The sequence below is a fragment of the Cibotium barometz genome, chromosome 5, assembly GCF_041138505.1.
Source record: "Cibotium barometz isolate CiBa-2024 chromosome 5, ASM4113850v1, whole genome shotgun sequence".
In the NCBI taxonomy this organism is placed as follows: Eukaryota; Viridiplantae; Streptophyta; class Polypodiopsida; order Cyatheales; family Cibotiaceae; genus Cibotium; species Cibotium barometz.
In genome coordinates this window covers 41844966-41871412 of record NC_141050.1, presented here as the reverse complement: position 1 = coordinate 41871412, position 26447 = coordinate 41844966, and the positions used below count along the sequence as shown (strand labels likewise).

At 45.4% G+C, this 26447-nt stretch overlaps 1 protein-coding gene and 4 non-coding genes across 9 annotated transcripts in view; 2 read left to right on the top strand and 3 right to left on the bottom strand.

The window, feature by feature from the left end:
• The window catches only part of LOC147638504 (lipid droplet phospholipase 1-like), a 52991-nt gene that overhangs the window by 15916 nt on the left and 10628 nt on the right, over positions 1-26447 (top strand). For all 5 annotated transcript variants that reach the window (XR_015265893.1, XR_015265894.1, XM_086798420.1 and 2 more), the window contains exons 2-4: positions 19080-19147; positions 19253-19323; positions 19521-19772. Coding sequence is in view for 3 of the 5 variants with exons in the window: in XM_086798420.1 (XP_086654546.1) it covers positions 19080-19147; positions 19253-19323; positions 19521-19772 (391 nt within the window). In the remaining 2 variants the exon portion in view is untranslated. The remainder of the gene's footprint in view (positions 1-19079; positions 19148-19252; positions 19324-19520; positions 19773-26447) is intronic.
• TRNAG-UCC (transfer RNA glycine (anticodon UCC)) lies at positions 21113-21183 on the top strand. Its single transcript has one exon. It is a non-coding gene; the product is annotated as a tRNA-Gly (tRNA).
• TRNAY-GUA (transfer RNA tyrosine (anticodon GUA)) lies at positions 24870-24952 on the bottom strand. The gene has a single exon. It is a non-coding gene; the product is annotated as a tRNA-Tyr (tRNA).
• TRNAH-AUG (transfer RNA histidin (anticodon AUG)) lies at positions 25280-25353 on the bottom strand. Its single transcript has one exon. It is a non-coding gene; the product is annotated as a tRNA-His (tRNA).
• TRNAN-GUU (transfer RNA asparagine (anticodon GUU)) lies at positions 26117-26189 on the bottom strand. Its single transcript has one exon. It is a non-coding gene; the product is annotated as a tRNA-Asn (tRNA).

Here is a 26447-nt window from a genome sequence, read left to right as displayed (position 1 = left end):
CAAATATGTCTTAAGCAAATGCGGGTAATCTTTGAAGAACTGTTCATCTACCCATTTAGCATCAATGGGAAGATAATTCTTAAACTTCACAAGGTAACGCCTGACAACTTTTCCTGCAGCAAGCTTGCGTTCCTTGTGATACACAATCTGCTCTGGCTGCAAGATCTCCTCAAACTCATCCACTTTTGGTGGATCCTCAATGACCGTTTCACTGGGCTCCAGCGTTACATGCTTGCGAAGGAGACTCACATGAAAAGCATTGTGTTTGTGCCAATGCCAATCTGAAAGCAACTTCATTGATCTTCTCGATCACTCAAAAAGGCCCATAGTACCTGGTTGCAAGCTTAGGATATGCACCCTCTTTGCTAGGCCTCTTTGCAAGTCTTGCTTTCTTAAATTTTAGCAATACCCAATCATTATCTTTAACATGCAATCGCCTTCTATGCTTGTCGGCAACCTTTTTATGCTTGTCTTGTGACCTTGCATGGCTATCCGCACCTGAGCAAAAGCAATATCCAAGTCTTTTACATACTCATAAGCTGCAAATATCTCATCCTTTGTGCGAAGGATGGGTGGCAAAACCACCTTACCATAAACAATCTCAAACGGAGCCTTTTTCGTAGCATGCAGCGTGTTGTTGTATGCAAATTCCACAAGCGGTAAATACTTCTCCTAAGAAGACTTCTGATACGTCACATAACATTTCAAGAGATCCAACACGGCTGAATTTGGAGCCTCACTTTGCCCATCCGTTTGAGGGTGATAAGGTGATGAGAAGTCCAATTTGGTACCCATGTTATCAAATAAGACCCACCAAAAAAGACTTGTAGTCGTGGGATCTCTATCCCCCACAATGGACTTCGGCATTCCATGATGCTTGAACACTTGTGCAAGATATATTTTAACCGTATACTCGGCTTTGATGGTCTTTTTGACTGGCAAGAAGTGAGCTTGCTTGCTAAACCTGTCCCAATTGTCCAAATAGCATCATTATCTTGTTGGGTCCATGGTAAGTCCATAATGAAATCCATTGTAATACTTTTTCATGGCTGCGTGGGAATATGCAAAGTGCTGAATGAACCTACGGTAATAAGAGCATAATCCAAGAAAAACTACGGATCATATGTACTGAACTCAATTCAGGCCAATTCCAAATTGCATCAATCTTTGCAGGATCCATCCGCACTCCATCTTTGGACACAATATATCCAAGATAATGTATCTCTGACAAGAAGAACTCACTCTTCTTTGCATTTATGAAGAGTTTATACTTACGGAGTTCTTAAAAAGCAATAGCCAAATGATCTCTATGCTCTTCTTTGGTCTTCGAGAAGACTAGGATATCATCAAAGAAGACACCTGTAAATTTCCTGTACCCACGGAATATGTGATCCATCATTCTATTGAATGTAGCCGGGGCATTCGTAAGACCAAAAGGCATAACAAGATACTCATAAAGCCCAAGTGCTGTCCTGAAAGTAGTTTTGTATACATTCTCAGTCACTACACGCACTTAATGATACCCACTCTTGAGATCAATTCGGCTAAAGCATGCCGATCCATCCAACTTGTCAAGGATGTTGTCTATGTGTAGAATTGGAAATCGATTCTTGATGGCGAGCTTATTCAAAGCTCTATAATCCACACACATACAAAAAGATCCATCCTTCTTTTAAACCAAGAGGACGGGCGAACAATATAGGAAAGAGTTTGGCTGAACCAAACCCTTCTCAAGAAGCTCATTTACCTGCTTCATGATTTTCTCTTTTTGGGATACACTTACACGATAGGCGGGCCTATTAGGTGGTGAGCTACCCGGCACAAGATCAATGGGACGTATGGGTGACAACTCATCGGCAAAACAATCATTGTACTCTTGCAAGGATTTCAGCCTATCATTACTAAGAGTGTTTACATGCACATTATTTTCTTCAATATGATCTCGTACAAAAATCAAGTATGCAAAAACACTCTTTTTCATTACTTTCTTAATTTGTACATGAGATACAAGGGGAATGGTATCACCCTCTTCACTAGCATCAATTACATGCTCTTGGCCTTTATGAATGAAGGTGATTCTGTTGGTCTTGTAAGCCTTGCAGGGATCAATGTGTGTGTGCCAAGGCTTTCCAAGCAATACATCACAGCCATTCAAAGGCGCCACAAGGAAATCCTCATGATCCATGTAGCCTTGAATGTGTATGCACAACTTGCCAATAATGGGCATAACCTGCACTTCTCTACCAACAAAGGCAGTCCTTGCTTCAATTTAACGACCCATGTTCTCCACTTCAATACCCAAAGCAGCTACCATTTGAGTAGATATGAAGTTCTAAGTTGCACAATCATCAAACATGAACAAAGCGGGCTAATCCTTAAGCTGTCCCCAAGCTTTACATACAACCCTGTCTTTGCTATCATGTGAAGTTGCCCTGCACATTCAGAACCATATGCACATTGGGCTTTGATGCATTTGCATTATCACACTTCTTCTTGTTTGGTCATGCATTTGCAATATGCTCAGTGCTACCACAAGTAAAGCATTTTTCCTCGCTCATATATTGCTTTTTTTTGCTCCGGAGTGAGACTATAGTTTCTCACTTTGAAGCGACACTTCTTGGTAGAGTTATTTTCAGCCTTTGGACCATTTTTATCTTGGTTTTGGTTCTTTTTAGGTGGCTGTCCATTATTTTGCAGGTTTTGGACAGCTCTCTCTTTGCTTTGAAATGAGGGTTTAGCCTTATTGGATCAACTCATTCCAATTACTTGGTGGCAGTGGCGGCTGCGATTAGTTGGTGTAAGGTGTGACCAGGATACATTTGTAGTTCCACCTCGTACACGGGTTGCAATCTCGATTGAAACCTTCTCTTCCTTTCCACCTCGGTGACATGCATAAATGGAGACACCTCCAAAAGCACTTTTCAAAACTTTTGCACATATGCATTCACTGTTTCCCCCTCATTTTACTTCACCCAATCACACTTCATTGTTATCTCATTCAATGCACTGGGAGGCAAGAATTGGGCATAGAACGTCTCCTTCAACTCTTTCCATGATCTAACAGGATTCGGTGAGAGCTTCTCCGTGAGCCACCAATGGGCAATAATGTCTTTCATGAACATGCTTACATGCCGGATCATGGATTTCTGAGTGAAATTCTCATCACTGAAAGCAATATCAAACTGGGCAATAAAAGCAAGTGCCTTTGATGCATCATATTCCCCATGATATGCGTCAAACTTCACAGATTTGTCTCCAGCTTTGAAGTCACGAGACTTTGATGCATGAGCTTGGATCTCAACATGTTTTTTCGCATGCTTGTTCATTGGGACAGCCCCTGTGACTGGCATCATTTTAGGAGCAAAAGGTGATGCATTAGGCATAGATACATGTGTCCTGTAAGCATGAGGCATGGTTGGCCCCTCAACATGCATTGGTGCATTTTCACCTATAGCTTCTCCCTCACGAGCACACTTGAAGGCATGAGTGGCATGAGAGATACGTGGAAGACCTGCACCAATAGAAAATTGTAGCCCATGTTGCATGTGTTGTGCATGCACATTTTCAACCGGTGATGGCATTTGACATACATTTTGACCATTGCTGTAAACATTGCATCCTTCACGGCTACATAAGGTACTCCTGCGTGGTGTGAAGTCGCCGATGGTTCCTCTCCCATAGCATGGAGATTCATCCTCTTAGTGAAACCGGCCTTCAGAAACTTGACGGGGGCGGTGAGCACACTTAATCGCACTTAAAACTCTTTACGAACTGGAATAATAAACTTGGAAGAAGAAGAAAAAGAATAATTGGGGCTAGAGTGCTCCTGCACAAAAGACCAATTGGCCCCAAAGTGTGGCGCCCCTGCAAGTATTTATTTATCACTTGAAGTCGGTCTAGCCCTTGTACAATTCCCGAGAAGATGCCTCCTTGCTTCATGTGGAGGGGATCTTCTCAAACTTTCACCCAGTTTGTGTTGTGGGATACAAGAGCCTTGGCCCTCTATTTATACAAGTTTTGGGGGTGAAAAGCTATGCTTTTCCCCCTAAGAAAAACCAATACAAGTGCTTTTCTCAAAAGAACTCTTTCGAATAGCTTTTCTTCTCTCTTTTTTTTTTAAAAAAAATAAAAAAAATAAACGTAGCGCTTTAGCGTTTTCTTCTTTTTCGAAAACTGGGTTGCCCGGTGCTTTTCTCCAAAATGCTTTTCCTTGCGCGTTTTGCTGCTGCCCGGTTGCCCATCGCTTCGCCTCCCTTTCTCTTGCTTGTGAGCACATGCTTGCCTACGTGGCAACGCCTGTGCTTGTGCAGCCAGCCGCCATGTGTACCAACAGTCAGCCATGCCGGCCCAGCCATGTGCGCTTCTACTAGCCAGGTGTACCACACAGTACGCTTCTTGCAGCCAGGTGCCACATCAGCTGTAGTCCAGCCTGTGCAGCCAACCGTACCACGTGTCAGCTACCACGTGGCAGTGCCACGTCAGTTTTGCTGACTGGTTGTACTTGCAGAGTTGACCCACAATATGCCTCCGCTGCTGCTGCTCCTGCAACAAGGTAAGAGAGAGATTAAAAAGAAAAAGCATGCACATGAACAAATATGTGATCATGCACACACATGTACACACACACACACACCAAACATGTATCTGCATCCACACACGTGTACACGTGTACAAACTTACACATGCATATACAGGATTAAACATGATTAGTGAATGTTAAACATGCTTAAACATAATCACAATGCCTAAGAAAAAGAGGTAAAATACTCAGTCTTGTAACATATCCCCCTCTTAAAACAAAGCAATCGTCCTCGATTGTTCATTCAAAGGATCTACCAACTGAAACAAAACCTAAGAGAGCAACGAGAAAGCTATGTCCTGCTAACTGAAACAGAACACCTGAATACATAAATCAAGAGCATCCATTCACGTCATTGCGTCTGTAGGCTAGGCAAATGGGGAGACTTGTTGAAGCACCTTTGACTGCAAGCTCAGATAGTGAATAGTCATGTCTCCCTGGATGCTTTACCTGCTCCGCTCATGGCCATCCCACAGGACCCATGATCAGCTGTACATCATGAACATGAGTAAACATTGATGCATATTAAATGATAATCTAGAATAGGCATCCCCATTCTCTCAAAAGATCCGTATATCCATGAATCAAACCATGTGACTAGTACACATATATCATAGAAATCCCATAGGCAGATATACTATCAGTTCAGTAACTCGGGTGTGCTGATAAGAACACCAAGCGACTTCCAGATCTCATCCAAGTGAACTCTGTGACAAAGGAGCGGAGTCACCTCCCTCTTGAGTAACATGTAGTACTCCAGAATCCACAGCAGCTGAACCTGTTGAAGCACTTTCTAAGGTAGGCTCCAAACCAAAAGCCTCGAGGTAAAGTTGTAGGATCCTCGGTGAATCTGCCAAATCACCCTCCTCCATCCACTTCGAATCCATAGGTGAATAGTTCACAAACTTCACCAGATATCGACGTGAAACTTTTCCTTTGACTTTTCTTTCTTTATGTGCCAAAATCTGTTTCGGTTGAAGAATCTCATCTAGTTCTTCGACTTCTGGTTGTGTCTCATCAACCTGATCTGTAGGCACCTTACCTCTGAAAGGTTTGAGAAGACTCACATGGAATGCATTATGAATCCTCCAATGATCCGGTAGCTGAAGATGATAAGAAACATCCCTCATCTTCTCAATCACCTAAAAAGGCCCATAGTACCGCATACTCAGTTTAGGATATAAGTGCTGTTTACACTTCATTTTCTTGAGTCTAGCCTTCTCAAATCTCAAAAGCACCAAATCACCCAAATCAAAAACCAATGATCGACGGTGAAGGTTTGCTGCGTTCCTCTGTTTCTCTTGAGTCCTTCACAATCTCGAAAGGTGCCTTTCCTGTCGAAGTGTGAATGGTGGTGTTGTAAGCAAACTCCACTAAAGGAAGATACTTTTTCCACTGTTTCTTATGTTCCGAAACATAACACTTTAGAAGATCCAAAACAACTGAGTTGGCAATTTCAGATTGCCCATCTGTTTGTGGATGAAAAGATGATGAGAACTTCAACGAAGTCTTCATGTTCTCGAACAATGCTCTCCAAAATAAACTTGTCATTCCAGGATCTCGGTCACTAACAATAGATGTGGGCATCCCATGGTACTTGAAGATATTTGTCAAAAATATCCTCACCATTTGCTCTGCATTAATCTTCTTCCTGACTGGAATGAAATGGGCCTGTTTGCTGAAACGATCCACGATAGTCTAGATGCCATCATTCCCACTCTCTGTCCTATAGGAAGATCAAAAATAAAATCCATAGCAATACTCTCCCACGGTCTATCTGAAATAGGCAAAGGATGAAGTAACCTAGGTGTCTTTTGACGGTCATACTTCACCTTCTGACAAATGATGCAACCTCCTTCAGTCAAACGATCAAAAATGTGCTTAAAATTTGTGTCATGAGCATACTGTTCTTGCATATCATCAAGTTCATGATGAAAGATAATAGAGACGGCGGCCACATGTGGTTTCCTAGACAAGGCATCCGCAACCACATTCTTTTTGCCATCCACATGAACAATCTGAAAGTGAAACATGGACAGAAAGTTTGTCACGACCCTGTGTTTTTCTCTGGACAAGATGCAGGTGTGCACGGGGACATGGTGGACAGTGTGATTGGCATCAGGTTGGAGTCAAAAAGGGAGCCCGTAGGTGGACAACCCCATGTGTGAAAGGGGGCAAAAAGATTTTAGCTTAAAAGGTTTAAAAACCTTTGTAATCATTTATAAAGCTTTTCATTAAAGAATCGTGGCCCTTATGCTATTTTGGGGGCCACGTGTGCTTTTTGGGAAAAAGGGGGGCTGTTAGGCAAAAGAGGCGCCTGTCTCTGGAGGAAGGTGTGCTTTTCTGGGGAGAGGTGGTCTGCATGCTGGCTGCGCACAGAAGGGCCTGTGCAGAACTGTACGATTGCTGCAGGTAGTGTACGGCTGCTGTCTGCAGGTACAGTCCACGTGGCAGGTCAGGCTGCTGCAGGTGCAGATTCAGGCGATGCAGGTACAAGCGGCGCAGGTCAGGTTGCTGCAGATTGGAGGCGGTGCATGTGCAGGTACAGTCCACGTGGCAGATCTGTACGGCTGCTGCAGGTTGGTTGGCGGCTGGTACAGGTGGTAGTTGCAGGCCTGTACGGACAGCAGGAGGGTACTGCTGGCGGGCTGCGCTACAAGCAATATAGGCGCATTTGAGTGTATTTATGCATGCTTTTTGGAGACTGCTGTGCTGCGCTACAAGACAGAGTCACAGGCCTCCTTTCTCTCTCTCCCTCTGCTGAAGAGTAGACAAGGGCTGGTTTCTCTTGACACAAAGGTGGACAGAGACTGGGTTTCCATGAACATAGAGATCATGTCGATGGCGTTCAACTGATGGAACTTTCAGCTTCTCTTTGCTTTGGATTCGGGACTGTTTTGGGACAGTCTATGGGCTGTTTTTGTTTGGCTGCGAATTCAGCTTTGTACTTGGGTTTTTGGCTGCAAGTACAGGTCAATTGGTTATGTTTCTTGGCATGGGAGTGATGCAAGCTCGCATGGCTGCGTGCTCATGGAGCAGATTGTTTTCTTCCAGCTAGAAAGGAACAGTGGGACCTACAGTATGGGAATCTCTATGTTGCCAGATGTTTCATGTGGGAACAGGTAACTAGATGTATGGGAAAGAGGACATAAGTTTCAAAGAGAAACAGGCCTAAGGGTTTCATGTGGAAACAGGTCGTAGGTTTCTCGACGAGGAAACATGTGTTTGGGTTTCTCCAGGAGATAGGTCACATGCAGGCAGAAGGTACAGGAATGGACACATGTATGGTACAGCCTTGCTACTGATATGACAGGGGACAGGGAATCCATGACAGAGATGGATAGTACCCTTGGAAGGTAGAGAGGGTTTGTACAGGTGTGTCGACTGTATGGTATGCTGTGCTGTGATACTCCTTTGAGAGACAGTTTGGGAGTCTGTGTTGTGATGCAGGAGCACTGGATGGGTTAGGGTGTGATGCTGTTCATAGTGTGAGAGGCTATGGATGGTTGCGGCAGCCTTGATCATGGGAGAAAGCTTCTGTATGCAGGCTCAATGTGTGAGAGTCTTTTGATGTGAACAACGGCTGGATTTATTTGTGGATGCCGTGTGGACAAGAAGCCAGATGCAGGTTCTTTGCAGGCTTCAGGAGTTCTACTGGGACGGCTGAATTACCAGCCTTATATTGTAATCAAAGCTCTTTTAATCAATTAAAGAAATACCGCAAGGGGCGCCACTGCGATTTGGGACCAATCGGTGTCCGTGTACTGTTTGCAAGAGCACTCTAGCTCCCCCTGTTTGTTTTCCTTTTCTAGGTCTTCAATGGCGTTGAAGTGTTTTATGTGCAAATGTTTGTTTCACCGCTCTTTGCTTTCCGAAGGCCGGTTTACAAGGTTCCGTTGCCGGGACATCGTCAACTTTCTCAAGTGGGCGAGCCCAGGGTTGTTTTGGTCGGGACACATCGTCGACTTTCCCAAGGAGGCGAGTTCGTGGTTGCTTTGGTCGGGACAATCGCCAACTTTCCTAAGGGGGCAAGCTCGTGGTTGTCTCATGAGAGTCACATCAAAAGCTTCAACATGAGGAAAGTGAAAAGGAAGTGCAGGACACAGTGCAGGATTTTGTGTCTTTGCCTATATGAGGTGAAGAGCAAGAGCTGAAGATGAAGCTCAGGAGAAAAGACACCAAGGACAAGAAGTAGTCGGCCAGGAACAAGCAGCAGTTGAAGTGTTATGGTGCAGGAGATGCGTTGAAGGCTATGGCTTTCGACAGTTTGTCACCGATCGTATCTTCGCAGAGGCTTCATGGGTTCGGAAGACAGTTTCTTTCTATGTTCAGGAGTAGTGATCTACTATGCTTCATCCAGGACTTGTGCTTATCACTTGGGTGGAGTGCAAGCAGGTTTTGGGTGCCTGAGGATGTATCAGATGAGGCTCAGATGGAAGTGGAGGAACTTGAGGAGGTTCTTATTCCTGAGCATATACTGGCACATAAGGAAAGAAAGGTGTAGGGTAAGGTTTCCCGTCGCTATCCTCTGAAGTTCAAAAGCTGTTCACTGATGGATACGAAGTGGATGGAGGAGGTTCACTGATGGATGCGAAGTGGATGGAGGAGGGTGACTTAGCAGATTCACCTCAGGAGTTGCTTATCTTGATGCCTATGAGTTGGAGTCGACTCTTGTTACGTCTCATTCAGGTTCAGCAGAGCATAGGTCTGGAGCATTGCCTGATGCTCAAGAGGGGGGTAGCACCTCCGCTCCCTTGTTACAGACAGGCTCAGTTGTCATCTAGGAGTCGCTTGGTGACATCTTTGTATTCACCCGAAGGTACTGAGGCTGATAGTACATCTGCTTATGGGACTTCTATGACATTGTGTTCTAGACACATGAGATGATGGTTGAGTATGGTTCACAGTCGCGCGCACCTGGAACTATAACTGCAACTATGGTTAACTCTATGGAGGACATAAGTCTTGCGAGCAGTCCTAGAGTTGGTTTGGTTCATGGAAATATGGATCGAACTCTGTTTGTGCATGTATGCATACACTTTTTGAGGTAGAGGTATTTTTGTATTCTGGTGCCATTGGATCCTGGTACCATTGAGAATACATTGGGAAATACTCTGCATTGTGTCATGTGCTGCATGTATATTGGTATGATACATCAAGTGCTTTATTATGTCATGGATGCACCACTGGGTGTGACTCCTGCGGGATGACCATGAAACGTATGTGGGAAAGTACTTACTGGATGTAGTGTTTGGATGCATTGAGTGCTTTCATATGCTCATGTTTTACCTTCAGTCGTGGGTCCTGCGGGATGCCCATGGGCGTAAGGCTTGCGAGCAGCCCTTAGACTGTTACTTTGGAGTAGGTAGAGCATTTTGAGGAGCATATTGTTTGCGAATGCATATATGTGTCATTCAAATGTTTGTCATATGTAGAATGATGCATGGTTTTGTTTTTGGCTAACACAGTTAACGTCTTTCCATTTGGTTTTAGACTTTTGCTGTAGGTTCTGAAGGAACAAGCAAGAGGACAGTGTGGCTTATTGTGCAGGATGATTGTTCTATCATCCAGATGCATTGGAAGGCCATTGTTTTTGCCATATGGGGTATCTTTGCTCATGCGATGCTTTACTGTGCCATTGAGTGCAATCGAGGACGCTTGCCATTTTTCAAGAGGGGGGTATGTCACGACCCTGTGTTTTTCTCTGGACAAGATGCAGGTGTGCACGGGGACATGGTGGACAGTGTGATTGGCATCAGGTTGGAGTCAAAAAGGGAGCCCGTAGGTGGACAACCCCATGTGTGAAAGGGGGCAAAAAGATTTTAGCTTAAAAGGTTCAAAAACCTTTGTAATCATTTATAAAGCTTTTCATTAAAGAAACGTGGCCCTTATGCTATTTTGGGGGCCACGTGTGCTTTTTGGGAAAAAGGGGGGCTGTTAGGCAAAAGAGGCGCTTGTCTCTGGAGGAAGGTGTGCTTTTCTGGGGAGAGGTGGTCTGCATGCTGGCTGCGCACAGAAGGGCCTGTGCAGAACTGTACGATTGCTGCAGGTAGTGTACGGCTGCTGTCTGCAGGTACAGTCCACGTGGCAGGTCAGGCTGCTGCAGGTGCAGATTCAGGCGATGCAGGTACAGGCGGCGCAGGTCAGGTTGCTGCAGATTGGAGGCGGCGCATGTGCAGGTACAGTCCACGTGGCAGATCTGTACGGCTGCTGCAGGTTGGTTGGCGGCTGGTACAGGTGGTAGTTGCAGGCCTGTACGGACAGCAGGAGGGTACTGCTGGCGGGCTGCGCTACAGGCAATATAGACGCATCTGAGTGTCTATTTATGCATGCTTTTTGGAGACTGCTGTGCTGCGCTACAAGACAGAGTCACAGGCCTCCTTTCTCTCTCTCCCTCTGCTGAAGAGTAGACAAGGGCTGGTTTCTCTTGACACAAAGGTGGACAGAGATTGGGTTTCCATGAACATAGACATCATGTCGATGGCGTTCAACTGATGGAACTTTCAGCTTCTCTTTGCTTTGGATTCGGGACTGTTTTGGGACAGTCTATGGGCTGTTTTTGTTTGGCTGCGAATTCAGCTTTGTACTTGGGTTTTTGGCTGCAAGTACAGGTCAATTGGTTATGTTTCTTGGCATGGGAGTGATGCAAGCTCGCATGGTTGCGTGCTCATGGAGCAGATTGTTTTCTTCCAGCTAGAAAGGAACAGTGGGACCTACAGTATGGGAATCTCTATGTTGCCAGATGTTTCATGTGGGAACAGGTAACTAGATGTATGGGAAAGAGGACATAAGTTTCAAAGAGAAACAGGCCTAAGGGTTTCATGTGGAAACAGGTCGTAGGTTTCTCGACGAGGAAACATGTGTTTGGGTTTCTCCAGGAGATAGGTCACATGCAGGCAGAAGGTACAGGAATGGACACATGTATGGTACAGCCTTGCTACTGATATGACAGGGGACAGGGAATCCATGACAGAGATGGATAGTACCCTTGGAAGGTAGAGAGGGTTTGTACAGGTGTGTCGACTGTATGGTATGCTGTGCTGTGATACTCCTTTGAGAGACAGTTTGGGAGTCTGTGTTGTGATGCAGGAGCACTGGATGGGTTAGGGTGTGATGCTGTTCATAGTGTGAGAGGCTATGGATGGTTGCGGCAGCCTTGATCATGGGAGAAAGCTTCTGTATGCAGGCTCAATGTGTGAGAGTCTTTTGATGTGAACAACGGCTGGATTTATTTGTGGATGCCGTGTGGACAAGAAGCCAGATGCAGGTTCTTTGCAGGCTTCAGGAGTTCTACTGGGACGGCTGAATTACCAGCCTTATATTGTAATCAAAGCTCTTTTAATCAATTAAAGAAATACCGCAAGGGGCGCCACTGCGATTTGGGACCAATCGGTGTCCGTGTACTGTTTGCAAGAGCACTCTAGCTCCCCCTGTTTGTTTTCCTTTTCTAGGTCTTCAATGGCGTTGAAGTGTTTTATGTGCAAATGTTTGTTTCACCGCTCTTTGCTTTCCGAAGGCCGGTTTACAAAGTTTGCTCATCTCATATACTTCTTTGAGAGCTTCGTTTGAGTAAGGAAGTATTGAAGAGTCTGATGATCACTCTGAACAATGAAATCAGCCCCAAGAAGGTAATTCTTCCAAGTAGAAAGAGCATGAATCACCGCAAGAAGCTCCTTCTCATATACTTGTAGATTCCTTTCTGCTGGTGACAAAGTTCTACTCTCATAGGCAATAACATGTCCATCCTGCATAAGAACAGCTCCGATGCTATTCCCACATGCATCACACTGTACCACAAAAGGTTTATGTAGATCTAGTAGAACCAAAACTGGACCAATGGTTAGCTTTTCCTTAAGCTTGTTGAAAGCTTCCACTTCCTTCTCTGTCCATCGAAATTGGTCAGGTGATGTAAAGGTGAAGCAATTTCTGCAAAGAATCGGATAAACCTCATGTAATATGAACAAAGTCCTAAGAAACTTCTGACATCATGTATAGTCTGCAAATCCGGCCAATTCTTTATCGCTTCAATTATCGCTTCAATTCTTTATCGCTTCAATTTTCGCTGGATCCATCCTGACACCATCCTTAGATACTATGTGCCCAAGAAAGTGAATCTCCTGCATGAAAAATTCACTCTTCTTTCCGTTGACAACCAATCTATGCTTTTTGAGTTCCTCAAACACTTTGGTCAAATGCTCGCGACCTTCTCTGAATGAGAAAACACAATCATATCATCAAAGAAGGTGTTTACAAAAGCATGGTGTGATTGGAACAAAAGCATGGTGTGATTGGAAAATTCGATCCATCATCCTGTTGTCGCTCATGACCAAAAACTCATAAAGTCCAATAGTTGTCATGAAAGCTGTCTTGTGCACATCTTCTGGCTTTTTGCGAATTTGATGATATCCACTCTTTTCAGATCAATGCGACCGAAGTAAGCTGCTCCCTGTAACCGATCCAAGATATCATCGATTCGTGGTATAGGGAATTTGTTCTTGATGGTAATCTTATTCAGTGCCCTGTAATCAATGCACATCTGCCAAGAACCATCTTTCTTTTGTACCAAAAGCACTGGTGAACAATAGGGCGAAGAGCTCGGCTGAATCAACCCTTTGTCCAACAGATCATGCACTTGGCTCATAATCTCCTTGTTGGGCTGCACTCACCCTATAGAGTGGTTTATTCGGTGGTGAACTTCCAGGAATCAAATCAATCCCATGATCCTCAGGCCTAGCAGGCGGCAACTCCCGTGGCAAAGCCTTTGAAAAACAATCTTGAAAACTTTTTAGAAAATCTATTCTTTCCTTGTTCAGCTCAGACAAGTTGGAATCTGTGGCATCTTGATTCTCTTTAACAAACACTAAGTAAAAAGAAAGGTGTTTCTTTATTAAACGAGAAATGGCCGAGGCCGATACAACAGGAATAGATTCCCCTTTAAGCTTTACATCAAGAGTGTGTTCCTTATTCTTGTGAGTGAGAAATTTTCCTATTGAAAGTATCTACTACCGCTTTAAATTTATGGCACCAAGGCATACCCAACAAAACATCACAACCCTCCAACGGCATAATGTAGAAATCATCCTCTCTATCCGTGTAAGTGTGCACACTAAGACGCAGTTTCCCAATGATCGGTGTAACCTCAACCGAATGTCCAGGACAAGCCAAAGTAGCCTCATGCAACACACCCATCTCCTTTGGTTTGATGCCCAACTTTGCTGCAAGCTCGGGGGTGATGAAGTTTGCACGAGTCCCAAGATCGAAAAAGATCAAAACCTCCTGATCTCGAGGTCTTCCCCATGCTCTGCACAACTCTGAAGATGCATCCCCTTGCTTCAACCCTATCAAGTCATGATGTCCCTCTTCTCCACAAGAGAAACATTTGTTGGCAGCTATAAGTTCTTTCTTTTCTTCATTTGTTCTTTGAGGTAAGGGTTGAAATTTCCTCTTCTTGGATTGCCCCTTCTCTCGTGGTTCAGTGTTTTTGTTGTCCTTTGACTCCTTTGTCTCTCTAAATGCTTTCTTTGAGAAGAGACGTTGATTCTTAAATCCTGACATCTGACCAGTAAGCATGGCATATCCAGTTTGAGCATTTTCTATCATTTGAGTCATATAGACGACCTTTGTTTTAATGCAATAGTCACGAAGCTCCTTGGATAACCCACAACAATATGTCTCTACTTGCTCAACCAGTGACATGGGCCTAAAGGATGTGACCGGTAGCAAAGCATCCCAAAATTTCTTGTTATATTCTTCCAGATTGCTACAATCTCTGGAATCTAATAGATGCCAAGCTGTCATAACATCCACCTCAAAAGTTGGTGTCAACCATAAAGAAGAGAAGATTTGCTTGAACTCCACCCAAGTGCTAGGTGCTATTCCCTAATGAAGAAGTGTCAACCACCATTGAAGAGCATTTTCCTTTAGGAAAGAAGTTGCCTTCCGTACCTTTGATGCCTCTGTGAAGTTACCACCAGAAAATGCCGCATCAAACTGTTGAATGAAGGTGAGAGCCTTCAAATGATCCTTTGCACTACTAAAAGTATCAAACTTTACTGCAGCACCACCCAATTTTTAATCTTTTGGCTTCTCGCTCAGAACAAGATTATGATATGGATGTGGTTTGAGAAAAGAATTGCCCACAACATTAGATCCTATGCCCATCATACCACCTCCCATACCAGGCATACCAAAAGCACTTCCGCCACCACCACCATACGTTCCATACATACCTCCTGGCATACCTCCATACATACCTCCATGCATACTTGGTCGCATACCATAGCTCCCAGTCATGCCCATGTTGGGTACATCCGTCATGGAATGAAGAGACAGAGCCTCCGCCAAAATAACCAGGATGAGAAGTATTAAAAGAGTTTCCATGGGTAGGTGGGGGAAAAGAAGAAGAAGAATTGGGGTATGGCTGAAAATTTGGGTAGACGGGAGACGAATGTTTAGGCTTGGCTTTCTTCTCGGACCCCTGCTTCTGTGGTTGAGAATCAGCTTTGAAGTTTTGTGGAAAACGTGAGTCCGTCGCGAGCTCCATTAATCCCTCCATCAAACTCTGCATCTTTGCTTCATAGGTGGCATCATCATCTTCAAATTTTGGCACATTGGGAGGTAATTCTTGCTCACTTTCGTCATCTTCTTTAAAGTAGTCATCCTCTTCTGAAGATAAATCCTTCATCTCCTCACTTGTTCTAGCCATAGAATTAAATGTGTTGACCACAGGTTCGCCCCTTGAAAAAGTTGATGATGAATCCGGGCAATGGAACCTTGAAACAGGCCTTTAGAAACTTGACGGACGGTGAGCACACTTAATCGCACTTAAAACTCTTTACGAACTGGAATAATAAACTTGTAAGAAGAAGAAAAAGAATAAGTGGAGCTAGAGTGCTCCTGCACAAAAGACCAATTGGCCCCAAAGCGTGGCGCCCCCGCAGGTATTTATTTATCACTTGAAGTTGGCGTAGCCCTTGTACAATTCCCGAGAAGATGCCTCCTTGCTTCACGTGGAGGAGATCTTCTCAAACTTTCACCCAGTTTGTGTTGTGGGACACAAGAGCCTTGGCCCTCTATTTATACAAGTTTTGGGGGTGAAAAGCTATGCTTTTCCTCCTAAGAAAAACTAATACAAGTGCTTTTCTCAAAAGAACTCTTTCGAATACCTTTTCTTCTCTCTTATATATATATATATATAAATAAACGTAGCGCTTTAGCGTTTTCTTTTTTTTCGAAAACTTGGTTGCCCGGTGCTTTTCTCCATCGCGCTTTTCCTTGCGTGTTTTGCTGCCGCCCGGTTGCCCATCGCTTTGCCTCCCTTTCTCTTGCTTGTGAGCGCATGCCTACCTACGTGGCAGCGCCTGTGCTTGTGTAGCCAGTCGCCATGTGTACCAACAGTCAGCCACGTCAGCCCAGCCATGTGCGCTTCTAGCAGCTAGGTGTACCACACACACGTACGCTTCTTGCAGCCAGGTGCCACATTAGCTGCAGTCCAGCCTGTGCAGCCATGGATACCACGTGTGAGCTGCCACGTCACCTGTGCCACGTGGCAGTGCCACGTCAGTTTGCTGACTGGTTGTACTTGCAGAGCTGACCCACAAGATGCCTCAGTTGCTCCTCCTCCTGGAAGTGTGTAGGAGAGTTTACAACACTTGGAAACACTCTTGGAAGTTGGAAAAATACCCTATCAAGCTTGGATATGGAGTTGGGAAGGAGAAAAGTGTAGAAAATATAGCCAAAGTGGAGGCGCCTACTTCTAGAGAGAGAAGGAAGAGTGAGGTGGTGAGTTGTCCACTCTAGGTGTCAGGTAGGTACTTTGTGGTGCAAGCTAGAACGGACACATGGTTGGTTACTTCCTTTGTACAAAGGGTATAAGGTTTGGGCAGTGGGCATCGGGACATCAGTGTGTGTGAACACAAGGCTGGTCATAATTTATAAGTGAGTTTTGGTTGCCCAAAACTTAATGAAGTGTATACACACTCACTTATAAATTAGTGCTAGTTCCTTAGACTAGGTTTATGACCAATACTTACCACCTGTCAGATGCTACATAACCATGTCAATAGACAGTTTCACACGCATGGTTCACGGGCGGGCGTCCCTTTACCCGAAACTACACATTGGTCATGCGAGCATGAAAACAACATGCAATTTCAATTGCAAGCAAGCACATAAAGATGCTATGCAATGCAACATTGGTATGGACAATCCCTGAAACCGGCCTGACGGGCGGTGAAACAAACACTCGCACATAAAACACTTCAACGCCATTGAGGACCTAGAAAAGGAAGACAAACAGGGGGAGCTAGAGTGCTCCTGCAATCAGTACACGGACACCGATTGGCCCCAAATCGCAGTGGTGCCCCTTGCGGTATTTCTTTAATTGATTATAAGAGCTTTGATTACAATATAAGGCTGGGAACTCAGCCGACACAGTAGAACTCCTGAAGCTTGCAAAGAATCTGCATCATGGCTTCTTGTCCACACGGCATCCACAAACAAATCCAGCCATTGTTCATATCAGAACACTCCCACACATTGAGTCTGCATACAGAAGCTTTCTCCCATGATTAGGGCTGCCACAATCATCCATAGCCTCTCACCCTATGAACAGCATCACACCCTGACACATCGAGTGCTTCTGCATCACAACACACACTCCCAAACTATCTCTCAGAAGAGAGCTCGTATCACAGCACAGCATACTATACAATCGACACACCTGTACCAACCCTCTCTACCTTTCAAGGGTACTATCCATCTCTGTCATGGATTCCTTGTCCCCTATCCAATCAGTAGCAAGGCTGTACCATACATGTGTCCATTCCTGTACCTTCTGCTTGCATGTGACCTATCTCCTGGAGAAACCCAAAAACATGCTTCCTCGAGAAACCTACGACCTGTTTCCACATGAAACCCTTAGGCCTGTTTCCCTTTGAAACTTCTGTCCTGTTTCCATACATCTAGTTACCTGTTCCCTCATGAAACATCTGGCAACATAGAGATGCCCATAACTGTAGGTCCCACTGTTCCTTTCTAGCAGGAAGAAAACAATCTGCTCCATGAGCACGCAGCCATGCGAGCTTGCAACACTCCCATGCCAAGAAACATAACCAAATGACCTGTACTTGCAGCCAAAAACCCAAGCACATAGCTGAATTTGCAGCCAAGCAAAAACAGCCCATAAACTGTCCCAAAACAGTCCCGAATCCAAAGCAAAGAGAAGCTGAAAGTTCCATCAGTTGAACGCCATCGACATGATGTCTATGTTCATGAAAAACCAGCCCCTGTCCACCTTTATGTCAAGAGAAACCAGCCCCTTTGTGTGCCACGTAGGCTGCAATCCCTGGCTCTACAGCCCACGTACCTCCACATGCTCTGCCTCCTATCCTGCAGCCGCCGGCCTATCTCTGCAGACCTGCGTAGCCACACATTCTAGCCTGCTACCTCCACATGCGCCGCCTCCTATCCTGCAGCCGCCGGCCTATCCCTGCAGACCTGCGTAGCCACACATTCTAGCTTGCCGGTATGCAAGAGAAAGAGAGAGAGAGAAAAGCCAGCGCAGTCCAGCCAGCATCTCCTCTTTTCTCCAAAAAGCACACACGTGGCCCCCCCCCATAATAGCATATGGGCCACGATCCCTCCATAAAAGGCATTATAAAGATTTTAAAGGTTTTTAAACCTTTGTCCCCCTTCACACTTGGGGTTGTCCACACATGGGCTTCCTTTTTCACTGCAACCTGATGCCATTCACACTGTCCACCATGTCCCCGTGCACACCTGCATCTTGTCCAGAGAAAAACACAGGGTCGTGACGATCCCCATTCATGACACTATACCAAAATAGATGTGCTCCAGGCAAGTATACGAGATACCAGACCCAATGGAACACCAATCCACTAGGCATTTCCGGGCATGTACACAAAGGCACAAGTCCCAACAGAAAGCCAATTCCACAGTATCACATGAGTGGCATCAATCCTCGGCATATACAACTGGCATGGACACCAGTCCAATGTACATACATGATGAGAAAGCACGGGTGGACCAATTGGGTGGCCAAATGGTGACACACCACCTCAAAAGTGTTCACATTATATGATTGCTAGGCATGTGATGATCATTTGAGGCTGTGAGAGGGCGCCGAGAGTGGTTGTTCTCTGTTAGGGGCATGCTGCCATGCTTGGAGCCTGCCTTATGGTCTATGGTCTGGTTACATCAGAGTCGAGAGGCCTGCAGGCACAAGGCAGGCTGGGCAGGCTGGACAGTGCAAGAGGGCCATGTTGGCATGTCTGTAGTGAGTGACCTGCTTGGCTGCACCCATCAGGTCAGGGCTAAGGTCTCGTCCCCTCTTGGCCCTATCTTTGTTGGAACACTTTTCCCAAGTCCACAGATCCGACTTTTACTACTGATATAGTGACACTTCTTTAAAAATGGCTTAGGGCAAAACATATGGTGCTCGTTTGGACGCTTTTGTTTCATGTACGTGTTTTTTCTGCAGTGCTAGCGATTGGAAGTTTGGAGCTGATCAGTTCAAGTCAAGGTTTGGAAGTGAGGTTTTGGTGCACTGTAAGTTTTTGATATATTTCTTTACCTTCCGTCCTATTATCTCCATTTGACCTTGACAATATTTGTAGTATCAGGATATGAAAAACTTGAAATTTTCACTTTCAGGCAGTACCTGCAATGCTGCAACTTTGACATTTGATGGAGTTGATGTGATGGGCCATCGGCTAGCAGAGGAGGTTGAGTCACCTTTTCCTTGTAGTGTTTACTTTTTGATTTTCTATGTAGTGGCCATGCTTCTTGTGGGCGTATAGGGGTAGCTTGCACATGAGGTCCTAAACTTAAGTGTGTATTCTCTCCTCTTTTCTTGCCATCTTTCTTTGAATTCATTTGTGTGTGACACCTGCATGCATGTTCTTTGCATGTATTTATACAGGTTAAAGAAGTTATTGACAGCTCACCCGGACTGAGAAGGATCTCTTTTGTTGCGCATTCATTAGGTGGGCTGATTGCAAGGTATGCCATAGGACAACTTTACAGTCCACCTGACAGTAGTTGTCTGCCAACCAATGAACCTCATGATGAGAACATTGCATTGGATCCCTCAAATGGAACAATTTTGGGTCTCCAACCTGTGAACTTCGTTACAGTTGCAACACCTCACCTTGGATCCCGAGGAAGCGGACAGGTGACTTTGATTTTTGAAAGGCTATTTTGATGCAATTTATGAATTCTATATAAAACTTGGGTTCGTTACCGGTCCTAAGTGTGGGTGGTTTATCAGAAAATCAGAATAGATGTGAGCCTGGGTCTCTCTCTCTCTCTCGCCCCCGGCGCCCCCCCCCCCCCCCCCCCCCAATCGGCCACGATCACCTCATCAGCTCCAGATCCAAGATCCAAGACATGCTGCCCCGCCATCGAGCTACCTTTCCACGTGACATAGCTGAGGGAGACCTCTCAGCCATACTCATTAGCCCCATGCTTGATATTTTGGAGAGTGGTATACCATCTACTCGGAGCTGATGTTGCTCTCATGTTTCTATGTTCTTAGTATTCCATGATGAGTTTCCATGGACAATTTTGTATCACCCCAGTGAGATAGCGATGTTTATGTTTTCTTTCTGTTTTATTTTCCATTCCATGATGAGATATGCCATGGACATTATTGTATCACTTTGGTCTCATAGGCCCATTGGGTCTTTAGTAGACACTTAATATCTCTCTCTCTCTCTCTCTCTCTCTCTCTCTCTCTCTCTCTCTCTCTCTCTCTCTCAAATTTCCATTCCCGTGTGTTCGTGGGATTCCCTTCCTTTCTTGTATCCATAGCTTTTTGTTTTCCGATGAGATTCTTGCCGCACTCCGTTCGAAATGCGCAGCCTGCGGCCCAAGATTCGAATAGCACTTTCACTAGAAAAAGCAGCCCGGATTGCACGTTCTTTGGTCCCTCTTATGGTTACAAATTCATTGCACACTTTGTTGCTATTTCCACAGGTAACGTTAGACTAGGAACCCAGGGGATTCAAGTGATTTGAGACACCGGAGACCCTCCCTTCAGTTTCTGTTTACAATTATGGGGGCACAAGCTCCTTGTGCTTTGGGTGCAGTCGTACCCCGCATAGACTTCCAAGTCCAAGTCCAAGCTGTAGTTTGCCTCTATCTTGTAGAAGGATTTCTACGGGGTTTATGCATCAAGCATCTGCGTTTGATATAAGCCCATCTCGGGTTTCTTCACAGTTAACTACTTTTCTTAACGTCAAAAAGATCTTTAACTTTAGATTTGCCCTTCAGTCGACCAACCGAAAAGCGATAGCGAGCCATCGGAGAGATACGAACGGGCAGTTTTCATCGATAGCGTTCCATGAATTATCGTATATGAAATGAATTGAACACGAATGATCCATCACTTGCATTCTACTAGGTACTTGAGCGGGGCAAAGTCTGCATGGAAGGCCAAGCCCGCGCCTCGGCCTATTCGTATTATAGGAATGATCTCTGTATAACACCCCTCCTTTCGGGAACAAAACTTAGGCGGATATAGATTAACGGTAGATTATCTGCCTTCCAAGCAGAGGATATGGGTTCGATTCCCGTTATCCGCAACTGACAGGTAGGGCAAGGGATGGCTACAGGTCATGGCTACGGGAAAACGGTGCCATTTATTTGAAAAATCTCGTATATAGAACAAACACAAATTAAACCATGAACCGCAACATCGTACACAACATGACGTTGGGACGGGTGAGTCTCACACACCCCAGGGTGGAGACAAATTTCTCCAGGGGCCCTATCTCCCAAAAGCTGGCTATACTGGCGGTTGTTGGGGGACCCACTTGGTTCAAGGTTTAACCACGGTTCAAGGTTTCTTTTTCCTGTCAATTTTACTCTTCCTTTTGGACCAACTAATTTGACTATTCCTTATTCGACTTTTTCGCCAAAAGATGCCACATATAATTCTACTGGTTCCCCATTAAATTCTCTTAAGATTGCACGGACTCCCTGGCCCTACCACCTTCTCTCTTCCGACCTCTCTTAGGGACTTCCCTCCGGCTTACCTCTTCAGGATCTAAGCCCTGTGGTCTAGGTAACGCGAAAAGCCAGCCTTAGATGATGAGCGTTGGGCCTTCCAGGCGCAATGTGAAAAGCAGCGTATGGACATTTATCGAGAGCGCTTGGCCTTTGAACAAGAGCGCAAGGCCTTTAATGAGAGGTTACGAGCCTTTAGTTTCGATTTCACCTTTACAAGAGGTGATATCGAGGATTTCCATCCCTAGATATCTATCGGTGCAGTTCCCGAGAGCCGAGAGTGCGATCCTAAACTAAAAACTACGGAATCAAGGGCAGTGTTATCACCCTCTATCTTCACGCTTATATCGGTTCTTTGGTCGAAGAGACTACTGAGAACATCGATCAGCTTATCGCGCTTAGGGGGGGCTTCGTGAGTACAGCTAGGCTTAGAGCTAGTATCATCCAAGTAGGCATGTGAGAAATCAGTATCGAACGGTTTATTATCCTCCGCCTTAGAGCAGGTATCGTGAATGCAGCAAGGCTTATCAACCTTAGTGGTAGTATCATTGTTGTAGTCCTGTAGGAAATCATAGTCATTACCGACATTGGCGAGGAGGGGCGTACCAGGGTCGGCCTCGTCGTTGCAGTGAACATCCATGTAATTGTGGTCGGGGTCGTATCTAACCTCGGGAATGCTATTATCAATAGTGCTGTCAGCATCGTAATCCTCTATCTCATCCTTGTCATCATTGGCGGTGGCCTTATTAGTCTTAAGTGAATTCCATATGTCCGAGTTGCTAAAGTAATTATCGGAGAGTTTTGGCGGATCATTATAGAGCTGGTGAGAACCAGGTCCAGGACAGTTATTATTATGCGGAGACTGAGACTACCACTGGCAACCCTTGTGAGACAACACAGACAAAAATTGATGACGATACGCAGACTAACACTAATAATCCTCGTATCTTCCATAGGCCTCGATCTATAGATCCTAGCAAATTGTTGAGTAGTATTGGCTATAGCGTGTGCAATAAGTACGGTAGTGTTGATGGTTGGATTAATGGCAATGGTGATGGTTGTGTTTCTGTTCCTTTTAGACGATTCGCCGCTAACCTTGGTAACGGCGAATCGTCTGTTCGTTTGTTTTGTTCTAAATGTCTTGCGTGGTTCCCATTTAATCTCCCGTTGGAAATAGTAAAAACAGCTCTGACGATCCTAAGGATTTTTTCCAAATCGTTTGCGGTAAATGGTCTGTTTTTGCAGTATATAGGGTCTATTCATTGCTTCTATTTAGTTTCACAATCACGTGTGTTTCATGTAAAAGCCCGCCACCTTTCACGAAGCAGTGTTCGCCAATACATTTTGGTAACCCTCTCTCATGCGGAAAAGACCTTAGAGCGTAAGAAATTATCGGCAGAATTACTGATATCACTAAAGGTAGAGACATTTATTTGAAGGAGTATCGTTATTAGCAGGGAGAGCCATAGCTCTTTAGGTGGTGTCCATTATCATGTGGGATGCCCGGTGTACTTCATCAGATTGTCGAAGTACCCTTCAGTGTGATAAGACTCCCAGTTACAACGCGTGATTGTTGAAGTGCCCCCTGCCGGTGATCGGAACAACGCAAGCCGGACGGAGCAGATTACCCATATCACTGGGGACAGGGAACAAATCGGCATCTCGATACGATAATACAGCCCTTAGGGAATAATGGCGAAGTCCATCCGAAAGGAACCGCCAATTCGTCTTGGAAAGTGAAGTGCCAAGAGATTAGAGAAGCGTAGAAAAGGCGCTTCGCGCCCTACATGCCTTATTCCTTGGCCAAGTTAATCAAGTTCGAGAGACCGAGGGCGCTTTCCGGGCCCGACAGTGTTTTGTGGCAGGTCTCCGGGAGTGCTTGTGGGGAGAGGTGCGCAAGGATTTAAAGCGTTGCTATATATAGGTAGATAGATATAGATACATCCATCTATCTATACGTATCTGTTTCTTTTCCTACCAATCGTATAGAAATGTTCCTCCCCTGATTATTTACTGCGCTCTTCCCATAGCGGGCTCTGCGATGGACGGCAAAAGGTCCATAGTACCTGCCTACCTAAAAGGAACCCCTTTGTCTTGGTTTCATTTGGGGGAAAGCAGCACTGGAGCAGTGATCCGGTAGCTGGGAAGGGGCCTAAATAGCTAAAAGCCTTGTTGAGTTATACTCTACGTATTCACTCTCCTTAACCCTTTTGTTGGATCCATTGGATGCGTCTGACAGAGTTCAGACAGGGGATTCGATCCTTGTGAATCTTTGGATGCATAGCTTTTCGAACAGGGCCGTAGGTGGTCTGAAGGAGATCAAACGGTGAGGATAAGAAGGCTCGCCCTTTCTCCCGGTATCCCCCCTGCTCCCTCCGAATAAAGGGGGAGAGCCGAAGACCCTGCGGATGGGAGAGGAAAACAAGTCCTCGAGAATGAGGTACCAATCTATTGAAGTGGGCATCGCTTAGAAAGCGCTTGGCGCTTTCTTGCTCCGCTCCTTCGTTCGTAAAGCCAACGAAGTTATCTGAACCTGAACGATTCAGAACTAACATCCGAAGCAAGTTGAGTGGGTGAGCCGTATGATGGGCGACTGTCTCCCGCGATTCTGGGGGGGGCTAGGTACCCCGGGACACAGGGGGTCACTCTATTTTATTATATACGCTTGGTGAAAATAATGTATTTCGATACGCCTAAAAGATGGATTCTATACAAACCAATGGATCCCGAGAAGTCGTTGCTACTAGCTATTAGTTTCTCGTCGATTAGTTTCCTCTTCTTATACCTTTCCCCGCTTTTCCTAGTCACCATGAAATGGCACGTTGTCTATGTATTCGAGTGGTCTCATTGAATCTCTTCACTTCGGGGTGGGGGTCCGCCCCCTTCTCTCCCGCCCGCTGCTTCCCGCTCTAGTTACGGTTGTGTGCCGTGGACACACGGATAGATTCATTCCCCAATATCCCCGGCTCGGACGCCCTTCCTGGGTCCTCCTATCCCATGAATATGTTTACGGGGTCTGATAATCAGGTCGGACGGAGGGGTGTATTCACTATACCGAAAGACCGGGGTTGCCCAAAAGCCCTCCAGGGTGGCGCCCTCCTTAGGAAAGTTGGTTTGAGGGAGTGGAAAGGTCAATTCGTTTCATTTCCATGGAAGAGGAAGGTACGAGCGGGTTGGGTTCTCTGGCCTAGGCAAAGCATCAGATACACATTTTGCTATCCATTAACAGTGAAAGCTACAATCTTTTTCATACCTAACCTATTGGGAGAGGCAGGATTCGAACCTACGTAGAAAACCTTAAACAGATTTACAGTCTGTCGCTTTTAACCACTCGGCCACTCTCCCCATTCAAAGTAAGCTTTGACTGACTTTCTGAGGCAAGATCGTGATTGGGAAGAGAGAAATCGGTCAATCCACATGTCCTAACCCCTTCGAATGGACTAATCGAACAAGTAGAGATTCAAGGAATCAAACAAATAGAGGCCATGTTGAATGCCGTCGGTACACCTATGCTCGGAGCTTCTGAGAAATGTCATGGTCTAGTCCCTGGAATACGCTTAGCATTCGAAGTCTTTGAAATAATTGCCTCGAGAGCAAGCTTCGGTCCTTCTCGATAGAATCGTCACGAAGCGAATCGACAAAACCCAAAGTGACTTCTTGTTCTCCCTATTGTGGGCGAGGAGGGATTCGAACCCCCGACACCGTGGTTCATAGCCACGTGCTCTAATCCCCTGAGCTACAGGCCCCGTCTCCACTGGATCTGTTCCAGGAACCCCTTCGCCGAAGCAACCTTTCCTCTCCTTACCCATTCCGGTTTAGAAAGATGCGGAAGCGTAGGATCCTCTCTCAGAATATGCCGACACGGAAGAGATGCCACACTGCGAACAAATAAGACACTTTAGAAAGAAGGAAAGAGGCGTAAAGAAGGTGGTATCGTATCTGTTACGAGGCATAACATACATGTATTCTCGATCATTGAGTTCGGGTATACTTATTGAAGGGAAGTCCATATAATTTCACTGGACTCGGAAGAAGGTTAATTGATTGAAGTAAACTAAACCGAATTCTCCACCGAGTTTTCAAATCAATGAAAAAGCCGAACAAAGCACAAAGCAATGTAAATTGATAGGCCGTTACCATCCTATGCTACCATTCGTGAGCTGTGGTTCGGGGGATCCCCGAGGAATGGCAGACCGTTGTTGTTCTCGAGCAAGAGAGACACTTGGTCAACAATCCCATTGAGAATCCGTTTTGGGCATCTTTGTCTCGTAGTTGCCATGCCCAGATTCTTGTGGTACCGATAGGGTCATCACGTCTTATAAAAGCACCAATACCCAGAGCAAGCAACTCTTCGTTGTTTCCTCGGCTTTTCACCAATACCCGCCATTCAATCTACTTACCATTTTTATCATTTTTTCTATACGGCTTTTTTTTGATTACCACCGTCTCGAGGGCGGGCCTATTTAAAAGCTCTAGTTGATCAATTCTCATGTTTGTTTCAGTTATTTTCTCCGGATGCAAGACTCGAACTTGCGACCCATGGATTAACAGTCCACTGCTCTACCGACTGAGCTAATCCGAAACAAGAATGGGTGTATTACTGACCCGAATGAAGCCCTGCAACCCTTTTCTCTATAAGGGGGTGATGGGGTTGTGCAAAGTGAATAGAGACTGGAAGCTGGCTAAACGAATGGCGCATCTATATACGTCAATTTTATTACCAGGCTATACTATAGGGGGCCAGTATCGAAATCTTTCTGTCTGTAGCCGGCGCCTCTCACCAACCAAATAACATGGCACTTTCCCAGCACGAGTAGGAGCGGAAGCAGAGAAAGAGCTT